The sequence below is a fragment of the Melopsittacus undulatus genome, chromosome 8 (genome assembly GCF_012275295.1).
Source record: "Melopsittacus undulatus isolate bMelUnd1 chromosome 8, bMelUnd1.mat.Z, whole genome shotgun sequence".
Classification (NCBI taxonomy): Eukaryota; Metazoa; Chordata; class Aves; order Psittaciformes; family Psittaculidae; genus Melopsittacus; species Melopsittacus undulatus.
Window position 1 is genome coordinate 8945727 of NC_047534.1, and position 27644 is coordinate 8973370.

Sequence of the window (27644 nt, forward strand, 5' to 3'; positions counted from 1 at the left end):
TCTTTCACCCAAATTACAAGCATGACAGGAAGTTGTGCCTCTTCTCTAAGGCATTTTTATGTCTAAAGCAATGAGAGAAATAAACCAGGAAGTAGTAGAAATTGGGCTAAAAACCAGGGCAAAGTTGTGCCTCTGAATAAAAAGAAGCTGCATCAAGGGTCTCAAAGTCATACATGATAAAGAAAATCTCACCTGTGTTACTCCCAATCTACCCTTTACAGGAAAGGTTGTATAAACTTCTTGTTTACAAGAAGCGGCTTTACACATGAGACTTTTGATGAGTAATCACTCTTTAAAAAAGGGTTTGATAACTTCTAATGTCTGTAATAAGCCATAACAATGGCTCAGAAAAGTGCAAATGGAATAGAAACTTAAAGTGGTTCACACAAATTACTTTGCAGCCATTAAAATGTCTTCTTCAGCATTAAAAACAACTGCACTTTAATTTCCTACTACTTTTATCTGGCCAATGCATTGCTTTTGGTTTAGATTAGATAAAAACAGTTTGAACAATATAACTGTTATAAAAATAGTTTGGGAACAAAGCATTATTTACAATTAGGCACAAGTTTCCTCTCTTTAGTCAAGAGCAAGTGACTGCTGTGGAGGGACCTTTACAGTGTCAGAGTGTGAGCCAGTCCTGGAGAATGCTGTCAGCACAGTATCCCTACTTCAAACCAAACACACAGGATATTCCCCATCACAATAATAAACTCCAGTCAGGATGCATTTTTTTATCTGTTCTCTTATATTTTTCTTCCATTTAAGGGTGAAAAGGGAGGTGCAAATGGTTCACAGTCCTTACAGTGCAATCGAGCACTGCTTTCTGCAGAACACCACTCACTGTACGTTCAGTATTGATTCTGCTGGCTCGCAGTCAAGGATAGGTGTCATCATCTTCATCTTCCCACTGAGCTGCTTCTCTGGCCCGCAGCGCGATCGCCACTGCCTCTGACATGCGGGGCGCACTGCTGCATGGGCTGCCCTCCAGCCCTGCTTGTCACAGGGGAAGTAACGTTAACTGTGCTGTTGTCACTACACTAACCACCCCACTGAAGTGCCCCATGCTTTTGAAGTGTCTCATCTGTCCCGTATTTGGAATGCAGTTACATGTTTGTGTAAACCAGGAATAGTTCAACCTACCAAACTGAGTTTCTGTAGCTTTTTTATGTTCTGGACATACCGTGTCCTAAGGACTCTACATCATTAATAGCCTCTGCTGAGGTTCACACCAAGATATAAAACATCTCTCTAATGTGATACAATGTTCTTGCTTGTGGCTGCTCCCATAAGACATCTCATTTTATCCAAAGAAATTCAACTCTCTGGGATACAAAAGCTTGTGTTCAGTCTTCAGAAGTCACCACCAACATCACAACAAGCACACCCTATAGGAAATGTTTACCCCAAACCCCCAGTTTTTTTGTTTTCATACAAGATGCTAAAATCCTGCCTCTCTTACATCTGTTATGAGCAGTGTCTGTACTGTAACAAACACTTTTACTGAGCTGAGCTTCTACAAGCTGCTTTCTGTATTCTGCATTTGTTGCTTACCTTGTGGAAAGCCAGTCCCCTTCATGATCCCAGCAGCATAGGGATACTGGAAACAAAATTCACAGGGAGATTGAGGTTGATGTTTCCTTGATATGCCATTTATCTTGTACTTAAAGTTACTAGTTACGTATAACACAACCATACTCTCTAGATCTTTAGCAGGCTTGTATGAGTATTCCAACAGCTATTCTGATCACATTTTGCTCAAATTAATCCTTAAAATTTTTTCTATGCATACAGGATGACCTCTTTGTTCAACATGCACCCCTCGTCTGCATCTTGCCCCAGGCTCTATATAGAAAAATCTAGCAGAGATTCCTGCTTTTGACCATCTCACCTCGTTGTAGGATGCATTTTGATTTCTGTCATATGCCCTTTCTGGGTAGTCTGGCACTTGCTGGGCAGGCTGCCAGGACAGATGGTATGAAGAAGAGCTTCTCTGAAAGACAGAATAGCTGCATTAGTGGTACTACGGTCTGGCTTCCAACCCTGACTTTACAGCCACCCAAGGCTATGACCCTTGTTCTAGGGAGGTGGCTCTTCTATTAGATCCACAATAAGATTATTCTGGCATCTCCTTTTGAAATCTGACCTTAATAAGTACAAGAACATCCATATTTTGTGGCAAACCCTGCCCTCAGGGTCCCAGGTGGGACTCCTGGATGCAGCCACAGGGTTGTCAAATGTTTGAAAAACCCCAGCAGGCAGAAAATGCCCATTCACTTCATGTCAATATTTATATTTGTTTATATTAGCACATAGGTATTACTATTTATCAATATATCAATATCAATTATTACCAAAGCTTATTTACTTTTATTTGTATCATCACATTAATGACAGTCAGTCATACCAGGGGATATGTTTTATGGAGAGAAAGGAGAGGAACTGAACAAACCCTTTTTCTTCAGCAGTATATAGGGTCAAAGAATTTTCACTCAACCCAAATGAAAACCAACTCCATAGCACCTAAATGTACATGTTTTAACACTAATTTGATACCTCAGAGGCAGGACTAACTTCAGAAATAAGTTCAAGCTTAAGACATTAGGCACCTATCTTGGTGTTATATGGGATTTAAAATGGGGTTAGGTCAAAGCACGCAGTTTTACCTCAGCTGAAAAGGTTGGGTGGGGAAGCAAACCGTGAAACCCTAAGGAAATAGAGTCAGGAGAGGAAGGCATCTTCCTTCTCAGTCTAGGCAAGGTTCAAGCATGGCCAAGCCCTTCAGTAACCATCACTGCACTCTTAGATGAGGAATGCTTTCCTGCAGTTTCACAATCATAAATGATGTCTAGTGAGGGCAAGAAATTCTCTATATTCTTCCCAGGCTGAATTCTAGTCTGGAACACACAGTTAGGCAACTTTCATGGTATCCTTTTCCTGCCTGGAGTTAATTAGCCATCAATCAACTTACAAGAAGCTTCAAATACAGGCATATTCCAGCATGACAGCCTGTTTGCAAGGCTAGAGGAACCCCATGAAACCGCACAAGCACATAACTGAGATGGTATCTAAACTGTCAGACTGACCTGCTGGCCTTGTCCTCCTGGTGCAGATGGGGTTTGCTTTGCCATTTGCAGTGCCCGTAGTTTTTCAAGTAAAAACATTTTATCTTTTCCTCCCTGTGGTCAAGATGCATTTGATCATTAGCTCAAGGCCTACAAGGAACCACTGACCACAATAATCATTACAATTCCTTTTATGCTAAAATAATCCATCTACAGAGAGCTGCAGCAGCACAGCTTGAGGATAAAATTGTTCTGCAACAGCTCTGAGTTTTCCTGCAGCTCCCATGGGGGAAGGCTCCCACCCCCCTTGCCCTGTCATAGGAAAAGCAGATCACAGCTCCACAATAGCACTGATTGTGTCATGAGACAGCCAACAAGGAAGCCAAGGTTTTTTTAACAGATAAAGCTGAAAGTCAAACTTACATTAATAATTTGCTCCTGTAAGTGTTTGATCATGATCTTTCTTCCTTCTATTATTTGCCAGTAAAGATAAGCAATAACTCTAAAAAATAAAAAATAATATTAAATAAAAGTCCAGCATATGAGCACTCCCACCCACGAGTGTTCCTTCCTGTCATTGCCTAACAGATGTTATCTATTAAAAGATGCACACACACACACATATATAGCCCCTGCCTATAGCAGGAAGGTTGGAACTAGATGAACTTTAAGGTCTCTTCTAACTCAAACCGTTCTATGATTCTATTATCTATAGATACACACACATATATATACATCTACATATATACATACATATACACATGTGTGTATTAAAAAATAGATGTATACAATTACATTAGACAAGGAATGGCAAACACATGAAGTTGTTTAAAACATTATCTTGGAAAAGACCCAAAGATCTGTGGACCTCTATTTGAATGAAAGGTACAATTAAAGTAAGTAAAAAATACAAGGTGCATTTCAGTTAACAAATAGGAGCCTAATGCTCTTATCCAACTTTTTGTCACTTGCTTATGTATATGTCTGGACTATAAATCACAACACTGAACACCTACTGCTTCCAGGCAAGTTTTGGTCCCACCAGAATGAGTGGGATCTGGTTTCATCAGGACAGGTTTGGGTTCTTCAGTGTGTGTGGCCTATACCAGAAATGCCAGGCAGCACAGCTACACCATCACACCTACATACTGGGTTTGCCAAAATAATATAATTCAGCCAAGGGGACAGTACGTGAATTTACCAGAGATTAGCTGGAAGCAGACTGCAACCTGCTTAATAGCATTTCCCCATGTAGTGTGTTCACTTGAGCACACTGTTTGTGCACTACTATGTGTCCTTCCCACTTGTGCCCTTCCACCACAGTGTGCCTCTGGTATTTCAGCTATCCTTTACATGCTATCATCTCCTCTAATGATGCCACTGATGACAAATAGTCAGAAAAGTCAAAGCAACCACCTCCCAGACTTCTGCTTTTTATGTTGCTCAGAGTCTTAGTATACATTTGACCTGTACTGGCTGTGCTTGTGAAAGCTTGCTTTTCCCTGCTGATTTATGACCCAATGAGGAAGGAAGAAACTAAAAAAGCAATGGTGAAAAAAAAAACAGAAATGCAATCTATGCTGCCAAGTGTATGCAGCATGTTTCTCTTCACCGATGTTCCTAAGGCAAAGTGTGCCAGTGGTAGTAAGATCTGCGTAGGCACAGAAAACAAGAAATACTCAGTTCAAAGCAGTGTATCCTAGGGTTGGCCTGAAGCTGGTTTGTAAAGAGCTTTGTTACCCCAACACAAAAAGAATAGATTTTATAACTTCATTATGTACTTCAAATACATGAATTTCCAATACAGTAACCATTTCTGATACTTTAAAATGGACCTTGCAATTATTTCAATGAAGAATGGCTATGTCATAGGCAGTTTTTTGCACTTCAGGTCCTTTTCCAGTGCTTTTCTTTTGGAGGTACTTACAAGATAGAAGTGGATAGGATGAAGAAGAAAATTTCACTTGTAATCAAGTTATGGTAAATCCACACTACCCATTTTGAGGCAGTGTAATTTTCCAGTATTTCTATCCACTCGGAGACTGCAGCATACATAGAAGACAAACCCCTGAAAGGACCACATCCTTCTGAAGGTTTTAACCTGAAAGTGTGAGAAAACAGCTACTTAAAGCTTCATATATTGACCAGTAATTTAGTTAACATTGTGATTTTGTGCATTAAGATGCTCATTAGTTTGCTATAGTCCACTGCTCTCTTTGAACCCCTTAGGAATTTCCATGATCTCTGTTTGATTTTTAACTTGGGTCACTCTCCAGCCACTGAAATGCCCACCCTAGACTATGCAGTGAAAGGTAAGAGACCTTGCTGCTATGGACAGGTACAAAGCTCTTGACATAAACGCAACAAGTCAATCAGTAGTACAAGCTACAGCTAATAGAAAATCCACGTTGTCAAAGTTTCACCCACATCATTTCGCCTTGCCTTTGAAGACATCAGTCACTACAGATTTTCAGTAACAACAGGATGTGTTGAAGTAAGGCAGCCTATAGCAAGAATTAACATTTTCTGGTAGACTGAAATAGGAAAGTGTTGTTTGCTTTGAAACTCAACTGCTGCAAACAGCCTGAAATTCTGACTAGCAGTCTGGAAATGTTTGCTCTGAAGCACTGCATCCCACCTGGTTTCATGTGTAGTCACCTGCCTTACTAAGCATCATAACCATGTGGCTGAGTATTGCCAGGAAAAAGAAAAGGGGTATCCATGCTGCCCTCCTTACTGTGACCAGTGATGTGCAGGTAAACAGAGCAGCTTTAAACTCCTGGGAACAACCAAGATGCATGATTGCAGAGGTCAGCACTTACTGCAAAAAGAGTCCCTAAAGTTCATAAATAATCCAGAAGTTTACCTCAATTGAGTTTTTTTTTCCATCTGCTTTTCCATTGCAGACCCACTACGGCCTATAACATAAATAAACTCAGGAACTAGGACTAGATCACAGAAACCTTTAAGGAGGAGGAAAAGCCAAATTTGCTGTGCCATTTAAATACAACCCCAAACTTTAATGTAACCTTGTTTCTCCTCCTACTTTCTTATGTATTAACCACATTCTTGCAAACTCACTGAGCATGTCTTGTTTTCAGCACACAAAACAGCTCACGAATATCTGAAACCTTCCATTAGCAACTAATACAGCTTTATCAACAGAAAACCACAGGTTATTCCGTGTTGTATCAGGTCACACAGCATAGCATAGCAGGCTTGAATGCCAGTGATCTTCCACACCTCCAGACAGTGACTCCAATGACAGACAGGACTCCAAGGAAGGAAGGGAAAAACAGCAGGAACATGAAGGTTGTTGTCATTTGAGCAGTTCTCCAGACTTTGCGAGGGGGTTGGCAATTCATCATCAGACTGACCTTTAAAGAGGAAGGTACACTGACTGTTGGAATGGTGTTACCTGCCACAGCAACTCAGTTTAAGTCAATCCCATTGAAATTACCAGCAGCAGTTTCTGGAATTGCACCTATCAAAAGTTTCCAATAACTTCTTTTATAAGACTATGACAGATAAACTGTACAAAATGTCAAGAATATCATCTTTAAGTAGTAAGAGGCAAAATGATGGGTTCTTCAGAACTCTGCTGAGTAGATTTTGCTTTTGTAGCATACGTAAACCCATAGTTTAGGGAACATGAGTTTTGACAGTGACGTGGTCAAAGGAGGTGATCCTGCCCTTCTAGTGTGCTCTCGTAAGACCCCAGTTGGCGTTCTGTGTACACTTCTGGTGACCTCTGTGTATGAAGGACATGGAGCTGTTGGGACCAGTCCAGAGGAGGCCATGAGGGACAACAAGGGGCTGGAGCACCTCCCTTATGAAAACAGGCTGAGAAAGCTGGGGCTGTTCAGCCTGGGGAAGAGAAGACTGCGTGGAGACCTCATAGCAGCCTTCCAGTATCTGAAGGGGGCTACAAGGATGCTTGGGAGGGACTCTTCACTCGGGGCTGTAGTGATATAGAACAAGCGATAATGGGTTAAAACTTAAACAGGGGCAGTTCAGGTTAGATATAAGAAAGAAGTTCTTTACTGTGAGGGTTGTGAAGCACTGGAACAAGTTGCCCAGAGAAGTGGTAAATGCTCCATCACCACCAGGTTGGACAGAGCCTTGGGCAATATGGTCTAGTGTGAGGTGTCCCTGCCTATGGAATGGGGGTTGGAACTAGATGATCTTAAGGCCTTTTCCAACCCAAACCATTCTGTATTTCTCTGAATTCTGAATCACTCTTTCTGGCTATAGCTTTGTTCTACGTGCAACACTGCAAACAATTTGGTGACTCAACAACTGATGTATCATCTGGTCCTACTACTGAGACAAAGAATCCTGAAAAAAAAAAAATTCCATCATGATCCTTAGTTGAACCAGCCTGCTTATGCTTAGATAGCTTGAGAGGCCACCGGTGGGGAGTAAGAAGGTAAGCAGGAAGCCAAAATGACAGCCACAGGTTAAGTGTCTATATTGACATATGCACTTGTACACTATTAATTCCCTAGCCTTTAGTTTTGCTTTATTCTCTCCCCTTTCTCTCTAACTGAGCTCTTAAGCCTTCCTATAACCCTTCCAATAACCTCTCCTTAACCCTTCCACAGTTTTCCCCTCTCCCAAGCCCCTGAATCTAAACTGTGTTCCTTTAAAGCAAACTCCACCCTCCAAAACCCAGCCAAAAAACCTGCTCCCCTAAATACAAGACCCCAGAGCCTCCAGACAAAACCAGCGCTTTAACACTGCCCAGATTTCAAACTGTGTCAGTTTATGATGAATACATGTAAATCTTGTTACCTTTTTCACACAAAATACTATAGAAAATGATATTATCTGGATACCAGGCATCAGAGGTGAGAAGAGGATACCAATCCTACAAGAAAGGATTTATAAGAAAGTTAAATCTTCACTATTCACCACCCAGCTCTCAGTGCACTGAAAGCAGACAGTATCACAGTAACTTAATATACAGTTAGAGTTTGGTTATTTGGAAATGTAGTCATTAATAGTATTGTCATTAACGCTGATCCTGTAACAGAAGTCAACCTTTAAAAATACACAACTTCAAACGTACAAGTTTACGTACATGCCTGTAAAACTCTATTGTAATAGGAGTAACCAACTCATTTCTAGAAATAAGGCATCTTTTCTAGGGTTTAATACTGAGACTATTTCAACAGGAACACCATTCCAATGGGGAAGTAAACAAAACTAGGGTGTCCCTTTTATGGGTTTCTCCAAGACCAGTGGCCACAGGGTAAACTACTGGGTAAAGTTATTGGTAACACCTGCACAGTTACAAGAGAACTGGCATGTCACAATCCTTACAAAGACAGTTAATATGTCATCCCCCTCAGCATGTATCCTGCTCTTTCCCCCATGATGGGAAGCATCCAGAAGTGTCAGAGTAAGAATGTTCCATGGTATTTCTAAGTGCAAATGAGGTTTTGGCTGTAAATGCAACACTTACCAGGTCAAAGTCTGTGCATAGATCAAATCTAGAACATTTCGTCCTATATCAAATTCTGGCAGCCCCAGGCTCACACAGACTGTAGTTCCAATAATTCTGGAAGAAGAAACCACCACCACAGTATAATAGCACTTAATACATCATAAAACCTTTTGTAGAAAACTCTACAGAAGGTCTCCTGAATGCAAACATCAAGGATAAATTATTTAGGGGCTGCACTAATCACATCATGTAAAGCAGCCACAGCTTACTGATAAAACAGCACATTAAAAATGAAACAGATTTGGGGAAAAACAGGTTCCCATAATATACAGCAGGGTTGGAACGTGACCTAGGCTATTGTTGAAGCAACTCAAAAAAAAAAAAAAGGGGGGGGGGAAAAGAAAAAATAAGGATTTTTAAGTGTATCAGAAAGGTATGACCTCCTGCTTAAACAGTCCAAATGGCAAGTTGCCTCAGTACAAAATTGCAACAGCTTTTCAGTTGCTGAGTCCTCAGAATTTTCAGCCTCAATCAGTCAGAAAAAATGACTCTTGAAGATTGATACTCATCATATATCCTACTTCACACTAACTGAGTTTATAAGCAGCTGAGACATACACAGATAAGCAAGTACTCAGAGATTTCCTACTGAGGACCAACCATCCATTTTTACCATCTATTTTTTTCCTGAGCTGGGGAGATTCAATTTCTGCTTGTCATAGCAAGAACAATACAGATTTTGGTAGCTATCCCATCTATCCCTGAATACAGGCCTTGCTATGGCCTTATCAGCTGCATCATAAATACAAGCAATTGTACTTCTAATCTTTCACAGCTTTAAGTCCGGTGCTTTTGCACAGCTCAGTGAGGACATTCGTCACAGCTGACACTGCAGTTTTGGTACAGAGGCTGTTTGCTGGAAGGTGGTTTCCTATCTGAACAGAACAAAAACAGGAGTAAGATTAAAGTTTGCTGGCAAGAGCTGTGGAGAGAAAGTCTTCAAGGGTTTCTCAATGTTGTTTTGTGTTAATTTAACATGAAGTTTTTAACCAAGTGTTCTACCTTGTAAACCAGTCTTGTTCACATCATGTGCGAAGGGCAAACAATGCGTCTCCTACACAAGTATGGCTAGGAACTCAAAATGCTCATAAAGCTGGCAAGCACTCAAATACTTTACTACCATCAGTCAGAAATAATGTTTGGCAACAGAAGGGTAGACGCAGCAGATGTCAGAAGTAAATTATTTCTTGGTTACAATGCTTAGCTGTATTCATGTTTGGTTAACAATACTTTCTCATTTACCATGCTACAGATCTCTACACTTGAGAGTCACACTGCATCCTTATTAAGACTGATTAAAACAAGATTATTAACTTGTGTGCACTCTATAGAGTAACCTAACTAAGAGGAAAAAAATTACAGGAGGATATACTAAACAAAGCCAGCAGTGTGCCCGTGCATATGCAGAAAACAAGTTTTGCTGCTTGAGGCGTTTGGTTCTTTGTCACCCCATTCAGGAGATCCATGGGAGTACAATGCAGCTCCCTTCCTGCCTGCGTTTCCACCTCCAAAAAAAAAAGGACACATTGGGAAAGTTCAACGGTGCACACTCTGACCTCCTCCTAATAAGGAACTGAAACATACACAAGACGAGTATCAGAGGCTATGCCTGGTAGAGGCAGCCAAGGAAGTTTTATGCTTCTGTTAGACTGTGTTTCTCATGCTGGAAAAAAAAGACCAAGTCTTTGGTTAATGAATGAAAACAAGATTAGAAAAGCAGTACTCACCTTCGTAAAAACTCTCCAAAGAAAGAGCCAAGCAAACAAAACATGAAGTCAACTACAATAAGACGATAGATATCTTGGCCAACCAGAGTTTCCCAGCACTTTAAGAAGCAGGAGAAAAGAAAAAAAAATTAAAAATGCTTACCTAAAATTAAAAAATTATGTGATTAAACATTGTTCCCAAATGCCTGGGCATCTGAAACTTGAGCTACAGGCCAAAGATTTGCTAACAGCCTGACCCATCCTAGTTGACCTCTCACTGAAAAGTGTTCCAAACCAACTGAGACCAGAGTTGGGAGACTCCTTTTTTCCTACAGTTAATTTCTCTAGAGATGATAAGTAAAAAAAATGTTGGGGTGGCAAATTCAGCTCCCCCAGTCACTACATGTACTTCTCTTTGCTGGATTAAGCCTCTTACAAAAGTGGTTCTTAACCTGGCATTGTAAATCAAAGATTTGTGTTTCTGAAACTTTACCTGTGACTCTGATGCAGCCACAGTGTTAAGCCAGTAGTAGCACAGAATTCCAACAATTGATATTTTCAGGATGATATTTCTGAAAAGAGAAAGTAACAGTAACTGCACTGAGAGCTGGTCCATAAGCTCACTGGAGGGAATGATGGCAGGATGATCATTGGTTACACTCTATTACCTCCTCGTATAACAAGAATAGCACTGCAGAGTGCCAGGACCAACAGGAACTCTCCTCGAAGCTTAAGCACAGCATTATTCTATTGTCCTGGTGGAAAAGGAACTGGTCATGATAACCTTGGCACAGCCTCTGCTAAAGAGGCTGCTGGTTGGGTGTGTGGGTTCCACAGGGGAGGAAGGTCTGAGAAGCACCAGTGGTTACACACTGTTAATTTCAGGCACCTGTATTTAAGTAAGATCTCATCACTCCTTTTTCCCCTTCCTTTCCCTAGTGTACAGAGCTCTTTGGAGAAGATGAATTCTCCTCCATAGCTCCCTACTGCCCACCACATCACCTACACATAGATTGCTATAAACAAGAAGAATCAGGCAACTTCAGACAAAAAGCACTAAGAGGTGGTAGCAACAAATACCTGACAATAGTGACATATATATGCTGTCCAGGAGTCTGAAATCTTTCCAGGCGTCCAAGCCATGAGTAGAAGAATGGGATGAATGCGTTGAGGACAGATGTGATAATAGGTAGCACCAACATGGCAGCTTGGCTCTCTAGGTCATTTCTATGCCCTTTCATAAATAGCTTAAAGAGGAAAAAAACAAAACAAAACTTAGAGCCTTAACCAAAAGACTACCTCAAGCTGTGTCTGCAGGGAAGACTTCTGGCACATGTCCCTGCATGATCACAAGTTAGGGATTATCATGGTTTATGGGCCCATGTCCAACACCACAGCAACCTTCTCCCCTTCCCCCATTTTACATGGGACCAATGGTGGTAGCCCCACATTAAATGTAGCTCCTTGGCAAAGGAGAGGCAGGCCTTGCTGAGGCTACTTCTTGCTATTTCTTTCAAGGTATCCCTAAGGTAGCCATGAGCCCAGGAAAGCAGCTGTCAGGTGACAGGGGAGAACAGACCAGTGCTTGCACTCAGTGTAAGATACCCATGTCCAAAACCAGACGTAAAATCTGGCCTTACCTCCAGGTTATTAGTAGAGAGGAAGTAAACACCAGCACAAGCAGCTACTGCTGTTCCCAGAGAAGCAGCCCACGAAGCAAAATGAATAACAATGCAAACAACTTTCTCTCTTACAGAAAAACTTAGTACTTCCCGGTTTACTTCACAGAGGTCTTCCTGCAAGGAAACAATTCCTAATGAAGAATTCCTTAGTCAACAGCATAAAGCAAAACTCACTTCAAGTAACTACTTGAGAGACTGAATGAAAGATTATTTCTCTAGAAGATGGGCAGAGTAATACCCTGGGAACATTTACTGGACAACTTCGTGTTCCTGCCTTAAAAGTCTCTTCTCTTGACAGTTACCCTGTATTTCACAGATATTACTAGTGTGCCTTTTGTTTACAACATGGTTAAATAGCAGGAAGGAAAATCAGAATACTCTGTCCAGCAAATATTTAAAAGTCACGGAGTCACATTCATTCAATAGAACAGAAGCATACAAATATTTATATGTAGCTTGAAAAGAAAAGCAAGTAGCTAAGACAACTCCAGGAGTACAAATCAAATGAAACTTAACAGTCAAGAAACCTTAAATCTCTGAGCAACAGGGCTAGCATGCTCGAGTCCCTCTGCCAGAGACTTCTATGTGCGTACACAAATTTCTATGCAGAAATAAGTCTCTGGCAGAGTGACTCATGTATGTGAGTTTTGTACCTTTCTACCTTTTTGTACCTCCTGTGCTTTGTACCTTTATTTGTGTGCTGAGATTCTTTTGTTTCAGCTTCACGGCTTTTTCATTCGTGATATTGAAGTCCCAAGTGCAGAGAAGTTTGCTAGCATTCCCAGAGAATGCCTGAGGGTTAAGGAAGTTCCTGCAGAAGGACTTTGCCATGCTGCAATGAAAATTAAGTTTGTGAGATACATAAATCTGCACAGCAGGGAAAGAAGGGAGATTTGTCAGCTTTTCTGTCCCACCCCAAGGCTGCTGCACCTATGTCAGAGCACATCACACAAGACAAAACAGAAAATAAATGTTCATGTAAGAAACAACTCTGACATTTCCTTCTAATCATGGCTGACAATCTTTACCTTTGGAAGGCCACATCAGTACCAGAAGGTATTAGGAGCAACAGCTTACAAAAGGGGTATCGTGATATTCATTGGCTTGAACTGGGATTCTCTGCATGTCCCTTACTATTTCACAGTTATTCTTTGTTTGTCTAAAACAAGATTTGATTTCTGGAGACTGTCTTTTGAGCAGAAACTTCTACTTAAACTCTACACCTGGAAATAAGGACTTACAGAAACAACTCAGGTAATTCTAATTGCCATTGACCTTAATATAAGTGAAACAAGAACATATAGTTAGTTTACCTGAACAACAAGATAAGAAAACAGATGACAAAATACAGTCCAACAGTGAAAATATAGGCCAGCTGCATGTTGTAAGATGGACCATTCTTTATTTTACTGATGGTAGCATTGGTGTAAAAGCCATAATAGAGTACTGTTTGTTGAAAATAACCCTGAAAAGACATGGACATCATTCAGAATGTTTGCTATCACCTGCATATGGTTAGAAGTACCATCATCTGAAGCCCAGTTATTGGAAGTGGAAACATCCCATTCCTTATGTGAAAGCAGAAGTGTGAATAAATTTCTAAATATCAGGCCCTTTGTTTCTTTCTATCAGCTAAAATATTCCATAGACTTGAGAGCTTCTAGAGATATGTAAATAACTTGTGTCCTTCTGAAGATTCATATGGTATGATCATGAGCATCCAATGTCTTTGCAGGATCTGCTCTTTTCTGAAAATTCCTAAAGATTGAAAGGTTTAATTGCTTCCTTCTTGGGATCAAGGTTCTGTACTGACTATAAAGGAACCATGTGACATTTAACACTAGAGCTACTAGATTATAGCTGAACTCCTGCAGTAACGATTGTACTTTGCAAAACAGCACTACTACAAAACATCGCACTTTAAAAGCAATTTTAGAAGGAAGAAGCTGATACCATTCCTCTTTAAAAAGACCTCTCAACTAAGCATTAGTAAGAGCAGGCTCTTGTTTATTAACTATAGAAATCATTTAACAACAGTAAAAATGACACATTTTTTACAGTAAAGACATTAAAAAAATCTCTTCTCAGATCAGTTAGTTGATGAATACCAGTAGAGTTAAAGCAGAGCAAAAACTTCCCTTAAAAACAGCCTGGGACTTTATTCCCTGAAAGTAAAGATTTCCACACAATGGAAGGCCCTTCTGTCTTCAGGCCCCACTGAATTCACCAGGTTGCCACAGACAGATCTGTGTGCTCCTTGGAAGGACAGTTTTGGAAATAAGCAAATTTCACAGGATCACGTATGGAAATTTGCCCTGCGTTTTCAGAGGAAAATCAGCATGGGAAAAATGTCCTACTGAAGACCATTGAAGCTATCGCTGACTTCCTTTGTGTCTTTGCCATTGCTTTCTCAAAGAGTGATGAAAGTCTTGAAATAGTGCTGAACACAGCAATTTTTGACAGTGAGACAAGTGCATCAGGACAAGTTCCATTCATCTCACTCTGTTGTTCCTAGTGTCTAGAATATTGTTTCTAGTCACATAAAATTCTAACTCCATAATAAGAGATAGTAAGTTTTTTACTCTATTGTGAGTTTTTAAAGTAGATCTGTTGCACACAGTACTAATGCAAATCCACTGTTACATACTTACAGCTCCAGTGAGCAGCTCCAGACCTGTGAATGACAGGTTATTTGATTCTGCTGCAAGAAACTGAGGAATTGTGAGGAAACTGAAGTTTATGAGGAATGAGAAGATGTTGAAAGTTAGCAGCCACTTCAAGAAAATAAAATAAGAAAGAACACTTGTTCCAAACTCGGCACCAATGACCTTCAGAGTCTTCTGCTGTAACTGCAGTAGGTGAAAATATTCTGACACGCTATTTCCAAATCGCCGAAATGACTGAAGTGCAAAAGAGAAGAGAGATCAATCTCAGCAAGCAGCCTTGAACAAGACTCACATTCACTTAATGAAGCTTCACATTCTTTGCAGTTACATTTTATGATAAGAACAAATTTCCCCCATCACCTGCACCGTAAGATGCCCAACTCTCGCTCCTAAGTACTACCATAATGCAAGTAGCTATTAGCAAAGACTGCAGCAATTAACCAGTTCTTTGGCAAGTAACATAAATTTATATAAAAGATAAAGCTAGATACCAGATACCTCTGCAGACAGTGATAACATAGCAGCTATTGTGGCTGACAGGAGTTTGACACTTACCACTGCTATTCCCTGCATACAGTGTGGGCAGCAGCAAAGTTGAGTACTGCGGTGCCTTGATTTTTTTGTTATTTCTTTAAGAACTTTATTCCTGTGGAAAAGCAGGGCAGGGGATGACAATGGCATGAGTTGTAATTACAACAAGATGACAAAGAAGCTGCTGGAAATGGTATTTCATACACGTCCATATGAAGAAAGTTAACATGGAGCTATTCTGCTAGTTCCTTTTCTACTAGCTGACACCATGGCTCTTGTCCATGCTATGACAACATATTCTAATCCCTCTGCATATCACTCTGGGAACAAAACTTCAATATATTCTGTGAGGACACAAAAGGATGGTTGAGACCATTTGCTCTCTTCTCCATTTTCAATGGCCAACATCCAGTTTCCTTTGAAAAGAAACCACAAGCCATCATTCATAATCAAATGTCAAGGCCTTGATTTTTATATTACCATGAGAGATTCTTCTCACCCAGATAAAGGGCAATGAACCATCTTTAAATTATTTCCCCTTGCAAGATGTTAATTTTTTCAAAGTGTATTAAAAAATACTTTAGGCTCTTCCAAAGTGACAAACCAAAGCTGAGCAGGTGGCAAACACCCACACTTGATACTTAGATGTTGAAAGTACAATGTTTGTAAAACTAAACAGACACATTTTTATTTTTACCTGATCTCTCTCTTTTTTTTCATGGTCTCTGGCATCTTCTGTATTGCTTTAATCCTTTCACTGGTGGACATACTTGCAAGATTTTCAACTAAAGTTTCCTCTGCATAAAACCCATGAAAAAATCCAAGTATTAGGAATAATAATACAGTAATAATTATACAAAATCTGAAGTAGATATAACAACATTCCCCATTGTCATTGCTACCAAAGTGTGGTATGTTCTGAGACTACTCCCCAAGAATATCCTCAGCTCCATCAGTACTCTAATACAGGTATAGGTAGTACAGTATTGAATGTTAAAACCAAGTATCACTTGTCTGATGCTTGTTTAGTGTCCATACAAAGAGCTGAAATACAAAGGAGAACAAAAAAGTGTCACACTCCAAGATTCTGGTCTATTGCTTTATCAGTGTTTTATAGTGTTATTGCTATGTTGCTATGTACTGGCTTGAAAGCCAAACTTTTATTTATTCTAGAATTTTAGTTTATGTTTCTGCCCAAACTTTGCCCTACCTATGAAACAGACAGAACTGTATTACTTGACAATCAGGCTGGTTTTGCATAGCTGGAATTTGATGCTAATTCCAGACACACTGGCAGAAAACATTCCATTAGCTGGTCAAATAAATTCTAATAAAGAGATTAGCTTTTCTGTCTATGATTTAACACATTCAGACTGCACTGTGCTTCCTTTATCGTGGGATTTTAATGTGATAGTAGAGTATAAAAGATGAATCACTAGTGTTAACACAAAACCAAGTTGTTCCCATTACCACAGAAAGACTGTACATGCAATTCTGGTGAATAAATCAGGAACAGTATCAACCACACCATCTTGTGCAAGATGCTATTTAATATTGAACCACTTACCTAAACTCCTACTTTCTTTCCCCACTGGATTTGCTTCAAACACACTGGAAGAAGTCATGAAGATCTCATCATGTGGTCTTCTGTTGCGTCTCCGAATAAAGCTATCTAAATAACACTCACTGGTCAGTAAGCCCAGATACACCTGGCAAATTGACTTCAGAAATTCGAATTTTGAAACAACTTAAAAGTATACCCTTCAATCTCACTCCCTGCATGCAAATATATATCCCCCATTCACTTCTTTCGTGGTTGTGCTTGACAACCATATGTAGCTTTTCAGATACATCTTGGAAGACAGGTACAGAACATAGCCTTCAGTTACATGGAAGACTGGATAACCCACTCATAAATGTGCACATTGATTGTTCAAGACTTTCTTCTAGAAGATAGGTCCTTTCTTTAAAAATCCTCACACTTCAGATGGATTGTTTTAGAATCACAATCATGCTGAATCACAACATAGCTGAATCAAGCTATATGTATCAGACTCTCACTTCCCTGGAGCCAAAATGCAACTGCTCTTTCAGCCTTCTTTCATGCAATTATCCAAACACTAGTGACTATGCTCCTTAAAAGCATCTGCCTTCCAGCTATGAAGCAGATGAGTTTAGCCACAGCTTTCCTTGCTTTGCCTTCCCAGTAAGCTAATGGCAAATCTGTGCAACACTACATCCCCCTTTTGAGGTCAACCCTCTGGTGTGGAAGGCTGCAACTGACTGATGGACCTGCTAGTTGATGCACATGGTGCAGGCGGCTGCACCATATATACTATTTAGATCTAATGGTTCCTTAACGTTAGTGTCATTTACACTTGGATACAACTTCCTGTTCAGCAACTAAAAAGAATCAGAAAAAGAAAAACATCTGTGCCTCCTCAGGTACTTCTTGAGCTTTCAGCACCCAGACATTTCTCCTCTAGTTATGGAAATGCACTCTCTTTCCTACCAGGTATCAAAAGCTCTATGCGATAGGTAATGTTTGGAAATGCCCTATCTCTATAGTCACTCACTGAGCGAGGCATTTCCAGGTTCCAGAAAAGAATTCTTAGTTACATTCCAAAAGCAGCAGACAAAAACTGAACTGATTGTAACAGAAAAATTACTCAATATGGTGAGAACAGTTCCTACCCAGAACAGCCTAAATTAGAAGCTAGATTGTTCTATTCCAGACCCCTTGTATTTTAAGGAGTATAAAACTCTAATAATAATAATTAGGGTCTAGAATTTACACAGAGACAATGTAGTGAAAAAGCCACTAAAGAGTATCAAAAATGCACACTATTTCCTCCTATAGTAAACCTCTTCAGATAACTGTAAGTTTGTTTTATGCTGATCCGCTTTTAGGGAGTTTGGGTTAAAATGAGTAGGCATTACATATTTCATTGCTCAGGAAACAAAGATCATCACCTGTAGGAAGATACTGAAAAATTCAGCTACAACAATGTAGGATAGTAAAATAGAATTTCTGTTTTATGGTTCCTTTTATTACATGAATATGTTCATATCTGAACCAAAAGGCTTTTAAGTATTTGTTATTTTATGGAGGATGAGACTAATATACAATATCTTGACACACCACAATCCTTGTATCTTACCTTCTGGTTCATTGGAAATGCTGTGGGTATAGGGGCTATGGAAGGTAGAAGGTGGGCTGTATGCCAGTTCAGACTCAGGCTCAAAGGAAAGATTATCTGTTGAATGGAATCAGAATTATACAGAAAGTTGTGTACTGATATGAATTATTTACACACACAGAGTATCAGCCCTCTTGACCAAACTCCTGCATCTCACTCCAGTGTACATCCTAGTACTCAACAATTTATTCAGTCCACACAAGTCAGTATTTACGGATCTGTTAGTACAACAGACAGTCCACGGATCTGTTAATGTAACATCTGAATTACTTCTGGGGGAAAAAAAGGCAAAAAAAACCCCACTGCCAGCATCTACAAATACATAGAGTTGAGCTTTCCAGAGCTACAGGACTCCCTCAGGACGTTATCTGTTTCAGTGTTTCTGTAAGCTGTTCGTATGAGAAACTGCATACCTGTGTAATTTCCATATGGACTTCTTCTTAGGACATTAACTTGTGGTAGACCTTCACTGTATTCAGAGCTGTGTCTCATGGAGGCCATTGGTATGTCCAGAGGGTAATTCTGTCCTCTTCCACTGTGTTCTCCGTAGGAACCAGGTAGTGAAGAATCATAAGTGACTTGGTAAGAGAACAGATTCTCTTGAGAATTCCTCCTATGTGAACAATAAAAATGAACACTCAAAGTGCCACAAAACCTCTCCATAGACATCCTTACTAACTGTTGCCTATTATCATCAAATTTGAGTACTTTATAAAGGAAACTGATACTCAGAGGTGTTTTGTATTTAGAACTCTAACATCACTATTCTGATTTGGTCATTAACTGAATTAGAAAGACTAAAAATTTCTGCATCTAGAGTTAGCTTGGATTCTATGTACACAGGAATAGTTGCTTGGAAAAAATGAGGACATCCAGGGTTATAGCACACTGTGAAAATTACTGGAACTAAAAAATTTCCATGGTATTGTACCATAAATACTAAGATACCTTGAACCGATAAATTCATCCAACAGGTAAAAAGCAGATGTGCTATTTCTCTTGAATGCTGCCTTCCTTATAGCAGTTTTAAAAAACCTGTGTCTGAGAATGCAAGCATAAAGGAGACATTAAAAGAATTCCATAAATTAAAATTCTGGAGAAGAAGCTTCTCCTGCATATAAATAGAGAATTTAATTGCTTATGGCACAATCACAACAGTAAAATTAAACAAACTTACCTTCTATCAATTTCCAGTGTCTCTGACAAGTGGTAGTCTGGATTTTCAAAGGCTTCATTGTAATGATAAGACATGACAAGTCCTTGGGTTGAGAGATGAAATACTACTTATTTTCGTCTCTACTGCTTCATTACTATGTTCATGGGAAGACTGATTACAGACCTGGTTCCAAAACAGACATATGCACATACAAAATGAAAAGAAGTTCCTTTCAGCATCTGAGTTAGGGAATTTCGCCACCCTGCTAACAAATTACAGATGAAATGGTACAAATCAGAAATTATTCTAACTTGGTGCTACTTACTGTCACTAAGTTGGGATCCAACAGAAGTTGCAGGTAAAATGGGAGCTAATGTTTCTTTATAGGAAGCTCTAAGAGGTGAAGTCTGCCCACCCTCCTACTAGCAGTGGTATTTCTAAGCTTTAGTTGTGAACAAGGGACCCACTGGAACACTGCTATGTACAGAGCTGGCACTATTTAGAGACCCCACTCTTAATGAGAGTTCTTCTAATGACTTCATGTCTTGATCCTGTAAATAAATTTGGTTTTAGCTTTATTTCTCACAGAATGCTCCACTTTAATCTTAAGCAAACCAGACTTGGTCAGAGTTTAATGAACAGAAGTCCAGGTAAGTCAGTGAAAAGTGAACCTTATGCTAGAAAAACAAAGTCAAAATTAAACAGGAGTTTCTTGCAATTAATCAGTCATACTCAAAATTAAAAAGGAAGCAAATTTTAGCTTAAAGACACAACAGCAGGTTTGATCAGCTGGCAAGCTCTTCAACAGGGAAAGAAAAAACAATAAACAATAAAGGACAGGTCTGAAAGAACCCATCAGACCCTGCTTTTATCTCAGCTCCATTCCTAGGAAAGCAGAGCTGAATCTCATTTAACAGTACAGTTTCAGCCAGCTTCTCTGTCTGCAGTGGTTTTTATTTGTGATTTCTACTGCAGTAACGGAAGTATCACATGAAGAGAAGTATCTTCAAAATGGATATTTGCAGTGCCTAGTTTCTGAAGGCTTGTCAAAATCTTCTCATTTTTGCCAAAAGCAGCTCTGAAATTACTATTGTATTATTTACACACCTAAAGATCTTGGCAGATGGTGTAAAATCTTGCAGAGTGACACAGTTGTAAAGCACTGCCCAGGTTTTGCACACTGATTTGCAGAGATTTGCACATAAACACAGGTGGTTGGTTGAATTTGAAGTCCTACATTTTAATAAGAACATTGCTTACACTTGCATTACAGCCTGATGAAGCATGCTATGAGGCCCACATCTTCAGCAAACATTCACTAAAAAGCATAGCAGGAAATCTGAATATACGGTGCGCCACCCATCCCTTCTGTAAACAGTGGAATGTGATTACTGCCAACAAGAAACTAAAAACATAGTCTCCCCTAGATGACATTTGTGTTTTTTTCAGGCCACTTCGCACCCATAGAAACAGAGTGAGAGTCTCATGTATTCAGAAAAGTAATAGCAGAGCCTCCCTCTCTTTTCTAAAAGAAAACCAACAAGCACCCCAGGAATCTAAACCCCTTACATAGAAGTCACAGGAAGTTTAAATCTCCCAAGAGGTAGGTTTTATTTGACAGGAACCACTTAGCTCATTATGATCTTTTGGGAGCTAGCTTAGAATATACAAACTCTTCAGGAATTAGTGCATTCTGTCCTTATACTCCATTAAAAAGCATGGAAACAATTCCTGGAAAAGGTAATCATGGACCTCTGCAAATACATGCTCAGAAAACTGAATTTCCCCCTATAAAATGTTTTACATTTCAAACCTTAATGAAAAGCTCAAGAGGAAAAGATTACTCAGGGGAAGACAATTCTCAGACAATTCCCTTTGAAGAGTGTGCAAAATGAATTTTTTTGGGTTTTAACTGGTTTTCTAGGAACCCAACTTACTTGAACTCAGCCATCCAGAAAGCTGGGAAGCCTGCCAGCAAGGCAGCTGGAAAGCTGAGCACTGATCTAAACAGTGCCTGGTCTTCATTCAAACTAGTCTGAGTGAAGATAATGGAAGATAGTTTGATGGAAATGCATGGGTTGTGTAGAATCAGCATTACCCTGAAGCAAGCTGGTAGGAAGCATCATGCAATTCTATCAACCAATTTCCTAAAGCACAACCAATCAGAAGAAGGTTGACCTGGCTAAAAAACACATTCATAACTTCTTTCTCTCACTCATTTTAAAGATCTCTAAGCGTATCTGTGAAGTCTGGCTAGGACACCCAAATAAGCCAGAGACAGACTGTCTATTGATTCCATTATTAGCCACTTTATTTCCTTTGAGTCATAAGAAGCACTTCATGCCTATGAAAATCCACAGGGACATCTACCATCTAACACTGAACCCAGCATCTGAAGCCACTGTTTTTTCCTCCACTCATGGTATTTTAAGCGTTTTAAATAAATTCAAGCTCAAGGCATTTGCGGCATGCAAGGAAACATGAATGCACATAACCCATAGGCTTCTTGACTGTGGCTGTAGTCACTCAGAGACTACTATGCCACCTGAAGGGTGGGATGAAGGTGTGTATGAGCAGACGTGCTCCGGGTGTACAGGAGGCATGCCAAATGTGTACAGGTTGCATAACAATCTACCCATTTCCTCCACTCCAGGCCCACTGATAATGAGAAAGTCATCTTCTCAAATCAGATACCTACATTATTGGTTTAGTTTCTGGTTTGATGGACTGGAAGTTTATAAATTTCTAACCAGTCTTAATTCATTGGAAAGAACCTGAAACAGGTAATGCTCAAGCTAAACCATCTATTCCTTCTTTCTGGCCTGTGATGGAAAGCAGTAAACAATAGCTCCAGGAAAAGATACATGTTTAGACTTAGCTTTCCCTTTAAAAAGTAAAAGGAAAAAAAATAGCTGGAGAAAGAGATTATTTGTGAAAAACAGAACGCAGGAGCTTGACAAATCTTCCCTTTGTAGAGTGGTTTCCATGTGCTAGATGACATTTTGGATTTAGGCAAGCAACTAGACAAAACCTGTGTTCCTCTGGGGAATTAAGTATTTTAAGATCTGCGTGTTCAACAATAATTGATATATGAGTAAGTTACAGGATAGGTGGGAGTGAGTGCTTTTCACTTAAGTCATCTAACACACTGTAATGATATAGAGCAGGAAACTCCAAGCAGTGCACTCATACATCTGGATCATTTCCCAGAAAAATAGCTGCCTTCACGTCATAGACAAACAGCCTTGAAAAAAAAATCCGGGTCAGTTTCATCCACTCCTGTACAGGTATTTCTCTGCTATAGCCACTAATCCTCATTTAGAATATAAATCAAACAAACATGAACGTCTTGCTAAAGTAGCCCTTTGACCTGGTATCAAGTTCCGGGAAAGACACATAGACCTTCAAGTCATTTACCCATAATTTCTCAGCAAAAAAAATTACATAAAAGTATATTCTACTTCCACAAATCTTGAAGAGGAATGGAAACAATAAGTTCCAGAACTACCTCATATTTGACTTAATAGTGTTGAATTAAGGGAATAGAACTCGTGGAAGAACTGATTCAGAAGTTGGATTCATTCTGTTTCCATAAATATCTTTTCATTTTGTACCGTGCAACTAAACAGGACTTGATTGCTACCCAAGTTATTTTTATTCATTAATCCCTGTCCTGTTTAACATGTCCCACACAGCTTCATACTGAAAAAAAAAATTAGATTGATTTCTGGAAGCCAAAAGTGAGTTTGAGAGACAGACCAGAGTTAAAACTAGATTACATGCTGCATCAACAACTAAGTTCCAGTACCGACCATTACTCTTCAACTATCTCAATATCAACAGTTTCAGCACTCCTGCAACAAACCAGGAAAGCCTCTGAGAAAATGTAAACAGCCTGTGAATTGACAGTAATCCAACACTATGCTCAAGAAAACCTGATTGTGAATTGATGTATTAGCAATGAAACAAATGTGATTCAAACACGGAAATGAAAGTCACCTCTATGCATATTGCCACTGTACCGTACAAATCTGTGCTAACAAACACCTCCTACCAGCCTTGCACTGTGTTTTTATTGATCAGCAGGATCAGTTACAGGAGCCAATATAAACTTTGTTATTTTAGACCTTCAATTCTAGCAATGTAAATTGTGCCTCTGGTATAAAAGATCTTCCCAGTGGAAGATGCAGTAGTAGCACAAAAGACTCATCTGCATACTACTGCATATGCAAAGAATGGAAAACCAAAATGGAAAGGGGGAGGAGAAAGTGACAGAAATCCCCATTACAGTCTCCCAACAGCTTGTTGGATCTTGAGCTCACAAAGGAAGGTAGTTCCTAGACCTATAGTGCGTTGCTACCTACCACAGTTCAGATCCCATTCTCCCTGTCCCACAGTCCTTGGTGAGAGTGGGGTGCAGAGAGCAGCTGCAGGCTGGCAGAGGCAGGCAGAATGGTGTCTGTCTGACATGGGGAACATCTGACTGTGTGACTATCTCTGCCCTCAGCTAGCTGGTCCCTGGAGTAAACTCTAGCTGTTGCTTCAGTATCATGAGCTCTGCTCCTTATTTGCCCTTTTTGTTCTATTTGCCCTATTTGTTCCTGCACCTACTCACTTGTTTGCCTTCTCTTTTCCTTTTAACATCCTTCTTGCTATCCCCCCTCCCATAGAGTTAAGACAACAATATTTCCATCCTGCTCATTTTGTTTGTAAGTTATACCCTTTCTGTCACTTGTGGCTGCTTAGACAAGGCTTTCTGAGGACTGCCAACTACTTTGTGTTTGTAGTGTCTCAAACAGGTTTCTATTTCTTCACCTGATTTAGACACTTTTATTATAAACATGCTTCTGAAACATTCAAAAAATTGTTACAACAAATTTTAATGTCCAGTAAAGTATCATAAAGATGTGCAACACACCTCAGTTTTTGCTTAACAACAGTGGATGAAAGTCCAGATACTTCATTAATTCTGTGAAATTCATGGTAGTTTCCCTAACCTATCACACAAATCCTTGCTTCTCCACCCAAAAGGCCCCATGGGATCACAATTCTTAAGGACTGAAGTACATATCACTATGATTTTGCATTACCTAATCCTTTCCCCAGAGATCACTTGGAGAGCAAGTCTTTTTATTTGCTGCTTTGTTGCTTTTATTTTCTTAACTGTGACCACAAGTTGCAGATTTAATCCATTGCGAAAATTATGAGCATTGGGTAAAGAGGAGCAATCAGGGATAAATAACTACTCAAATCAGAAATAGTGAAGAGTAAGAACAGTGTACCTGGCAGAGAGAGGAAAGATTAGAAAGAATAAGAAACCATGAAGAGAACTCTCTATTATTTCTTTAACACTTGAAAAATATTACCTACCTCAGTCTGACCATTAAGGGCTAAAAAAAAGGCTAAGGCAAGAATCACTTCATATCAGTGCAAGTCAGTCTTGGGACTCAAATTGCAAACTGCAGACTATCACATTCTTTGCATACAACGGGACTGAATCTTGTTCTGTAAAACCAGTTAAGTCTGTCCATTAGCCAACATTATCAGCTACTTGTATTTGAAGGAAATGACTGGTTACCAAAAAGAACAAAGCAATTTTTGAACACCTGTCTGGAATTAGTTTTCTGCTATTGATACTGATTACTAGAACAGTTCTAACATTTTGCCTTAAAAGAAAGCTTTGTTTATTCTGCAATGGATATCTTTCCAGTTTAAATGCAACCTTCAAATTACACTTTAATGAGCAGTATCAGTTACAGGAGCCTCATTCACAAGTTCAATTGGGAAAAGCTTACAAAAACTACACATACGGCCAATTCAGATGATAAACAGGGATTTGAAGATACACAATGTCGTTGAACTAAGTAAAGGGCGTTGGTTTTTTTTTCATAATTTCTAGCTTAACTTCCTCCTAGTATATTGTCATCTCATTACTATTTGCACAAGCAGCATTTAAGACAGCCCTGAGGGAACACAAAACCCATCCACAATATTCTGGCGAAACAACTAAGAAGCTTGAAAATCCCCAGAGAGAACCAGTCAGAGGAAAAGAGAACCAATTTTGTCAGTGGTTTCTCCTAACTCTTCAAAACTCTTATATGCAGCTTTCAAATTGCTGGCAAATAATTTCACATAGAGACTTTCTTTTTTCTTTTCAGACAAAATGCAGGTACATTAAAACACAGTGTAACATGTTAGTACGTTACAATTCTATTCTACAACAAACATACAGGAGCTATGCACTACAGAAGTCACAATTAGAGGCTTTTCCACAAAAATTTGAACAGGAACACCACTGTAGAGTGCCGGCTCCTGTAGTATCAGCCCAAACAGCTATAGCATGCCATTTTGCCACTTTACCACTTCTCATGGCAAGAATCAAAGTCCCCCCAGCAAGCTGACTCTGGGAGGGGGGGAATCAAGAACAAAAAACCTCCAAACACCTGAAATCAATTGCTTTGACTGGAGTGGAGCACTGACATATCAGCCCAGAACAGCTGCCGTTTTAACTACACTGCTTAGCACAGGCAGCCCGCTGCTGTCCTTATCCCACATCAGGGCTGTGTCACAAGGGCAGGGACTGACATAGCACCAACGCTTCAACTATCACACCTCAAAAGTGGCTCTAGAGCTACTGAAAGGGTGCTGCTGTTACTACAGCCAGGATCAGGCTGCTATTGGTCCCAGGTCAGGTAGAGAACACTACAGCAACACTAGGTCAGAGGAAGCAGGAGTTAACACAGCTCCTATGCCATGCCATGGACTGCTTGCAGGTTTGTTTAACTAACGGAGCATTACTAAGGCACAGAGACTTAGCAATAAAATCTTGGCTTTTAGATGTATATCTAGTCTCCTGCATAAAAATGTTCCAACCTTTGTAGATTAGGATGCAAAGAAAAAAAAACAAACCAAAAATAACCCCAAAAGTAGCACTGAGGCTAAATAGTAAGCCTGTGTGTTTTGAGGAAGTGACAGAATGACCACAAAGAACATTACTATTTAAACCTAAGAGTTTTCACACCTGTTTAATACAAAAGTACTTATGGCTTCCCACCACCCACAGTAACACATAAAACTCGGAACCTGCCACTTGGAAAATGCAGTGACGCATTCATTCACCAGTTAGCAGACTCCAACATGCAACCTACACCAAAATGAAATCAGATGTCCCGCTGGAAGCTGCTGACCCCAGCAAAGCTAGTGCAATACCTCGCAGACTGAAGTGTAGCACAGTGGCTAAATACACCAGGGAAGGATGCGGCTGTTAATTCTCCCATGGGACCCACCCTTCCAGCTGAAGACAGCAGAAGCCCGTATGTGACCAGCGGGGGATAAAGCTGTGAGATACCACAGCGCAGGGCTGACACCAACATCAGGGTTATGTACAGCTCAGATAGCAGCTGCCAAGCACAACCCAGAGCACGCGTGCAGTCCAGCCCTAACAGTTCTATCACCCCAAAGTAGCTAAGTTGGTAAAGTGCTGTCGCCTGCCAGGTAGCTAGGGTGACTTCTCCAGGGCAGTCACATGGAGAAGCCACTTTCCAGCCCCACCAGCAGGGTGCAGACCCTGCTCAGACCCCGGCAAACTCCAGTCCCGGCGAGCCCGGCCCTGATCGCGGAGCCGCAGCGCGGACGGGAATCCGCAGCCCCAACCCCTGCCCTTACCTGCCTGCTGCCCGGAGAGGGCTGCCCGGCCCCGGCTCTCCCGCGCCAGGTGCCGTACCGGCGGCGGGCGCTCCGCAGACCGTCACTCCACCCCGGTGACGGCTCCTCCCGGTGTCCCGGTCCCGCCTCCGGCCCCTATGCCGGGGGCTGCCATGGCAGCCCTCTTCGCTTCCCTTCCCCCCCGAACGGGCTGTGCATGGAACTGCACCGCCGGAGAGGGATAGCTGAAGTCCTGATCTTGCAGCTCAGAGAGACCCAGGAAAACCACCCAAACCAATCCTTTTCGTGATACCTGCCGTAGAACACGTTGCTTTCTTTCTGTTTATCTCCAAGACACTAAGTTTCCCTCCTTGGTTAATTTAAACGTGTTGCTTTTGGCCTGGATCACAATAACAGCACGATAAAGGAACAGAGCAGGGAGAAATGTTTTCCAGACATATGATGCATTACCTTTATCCCTGGAT

At 40.4% G+C, this 27644-nt stretch overlaps 1 protein-coding gene across 1 annotated transcript; it reads right to left on the reverse strand.

Annotated features, from left to right (window-relative positions):
* Nucleotides 1–112: 112 nt before the first annotated feature.
* TMC5 (transmembrane channel like 5) lies at nt 113–27283 on the reverse strand. The gene is made up of 23 exons (XM_031044025.2): nt 27181–27283; nt 19537–19698; nt 18773–18972; nt 18321–18416; nt 16727–16831; nt 15857–15956; nt 15184–15274; nt 14614–14862; nt 13276–13427; nt 12650–12794; nt 11921–12076; nt 11361–11527; nt 10774–10852; nt 10302–10399; nt 8533–8628; nt 7860–7935; nt 6309–6442; nt 4993–5166; nt 3489–3567; nt 3087–3179; nt 1892–1993; nt 1555–1600; nt 113–993 (listed from the first exon to the last, which is right to left on the reverse strand). Exons 2-23 carry the CDS (start codon nt 19608–19610, stop codon nt 878–880), a joined length of 2628 nt encoding a protein of 875 aa, XP_030899885.2. The 5' UTR covers nt 19611–19698; nt 27181–27283; the 3' UTR covers nt 113–877.
* Nucleotides 27284–27644: the final 361 nt, after the last annotated feature.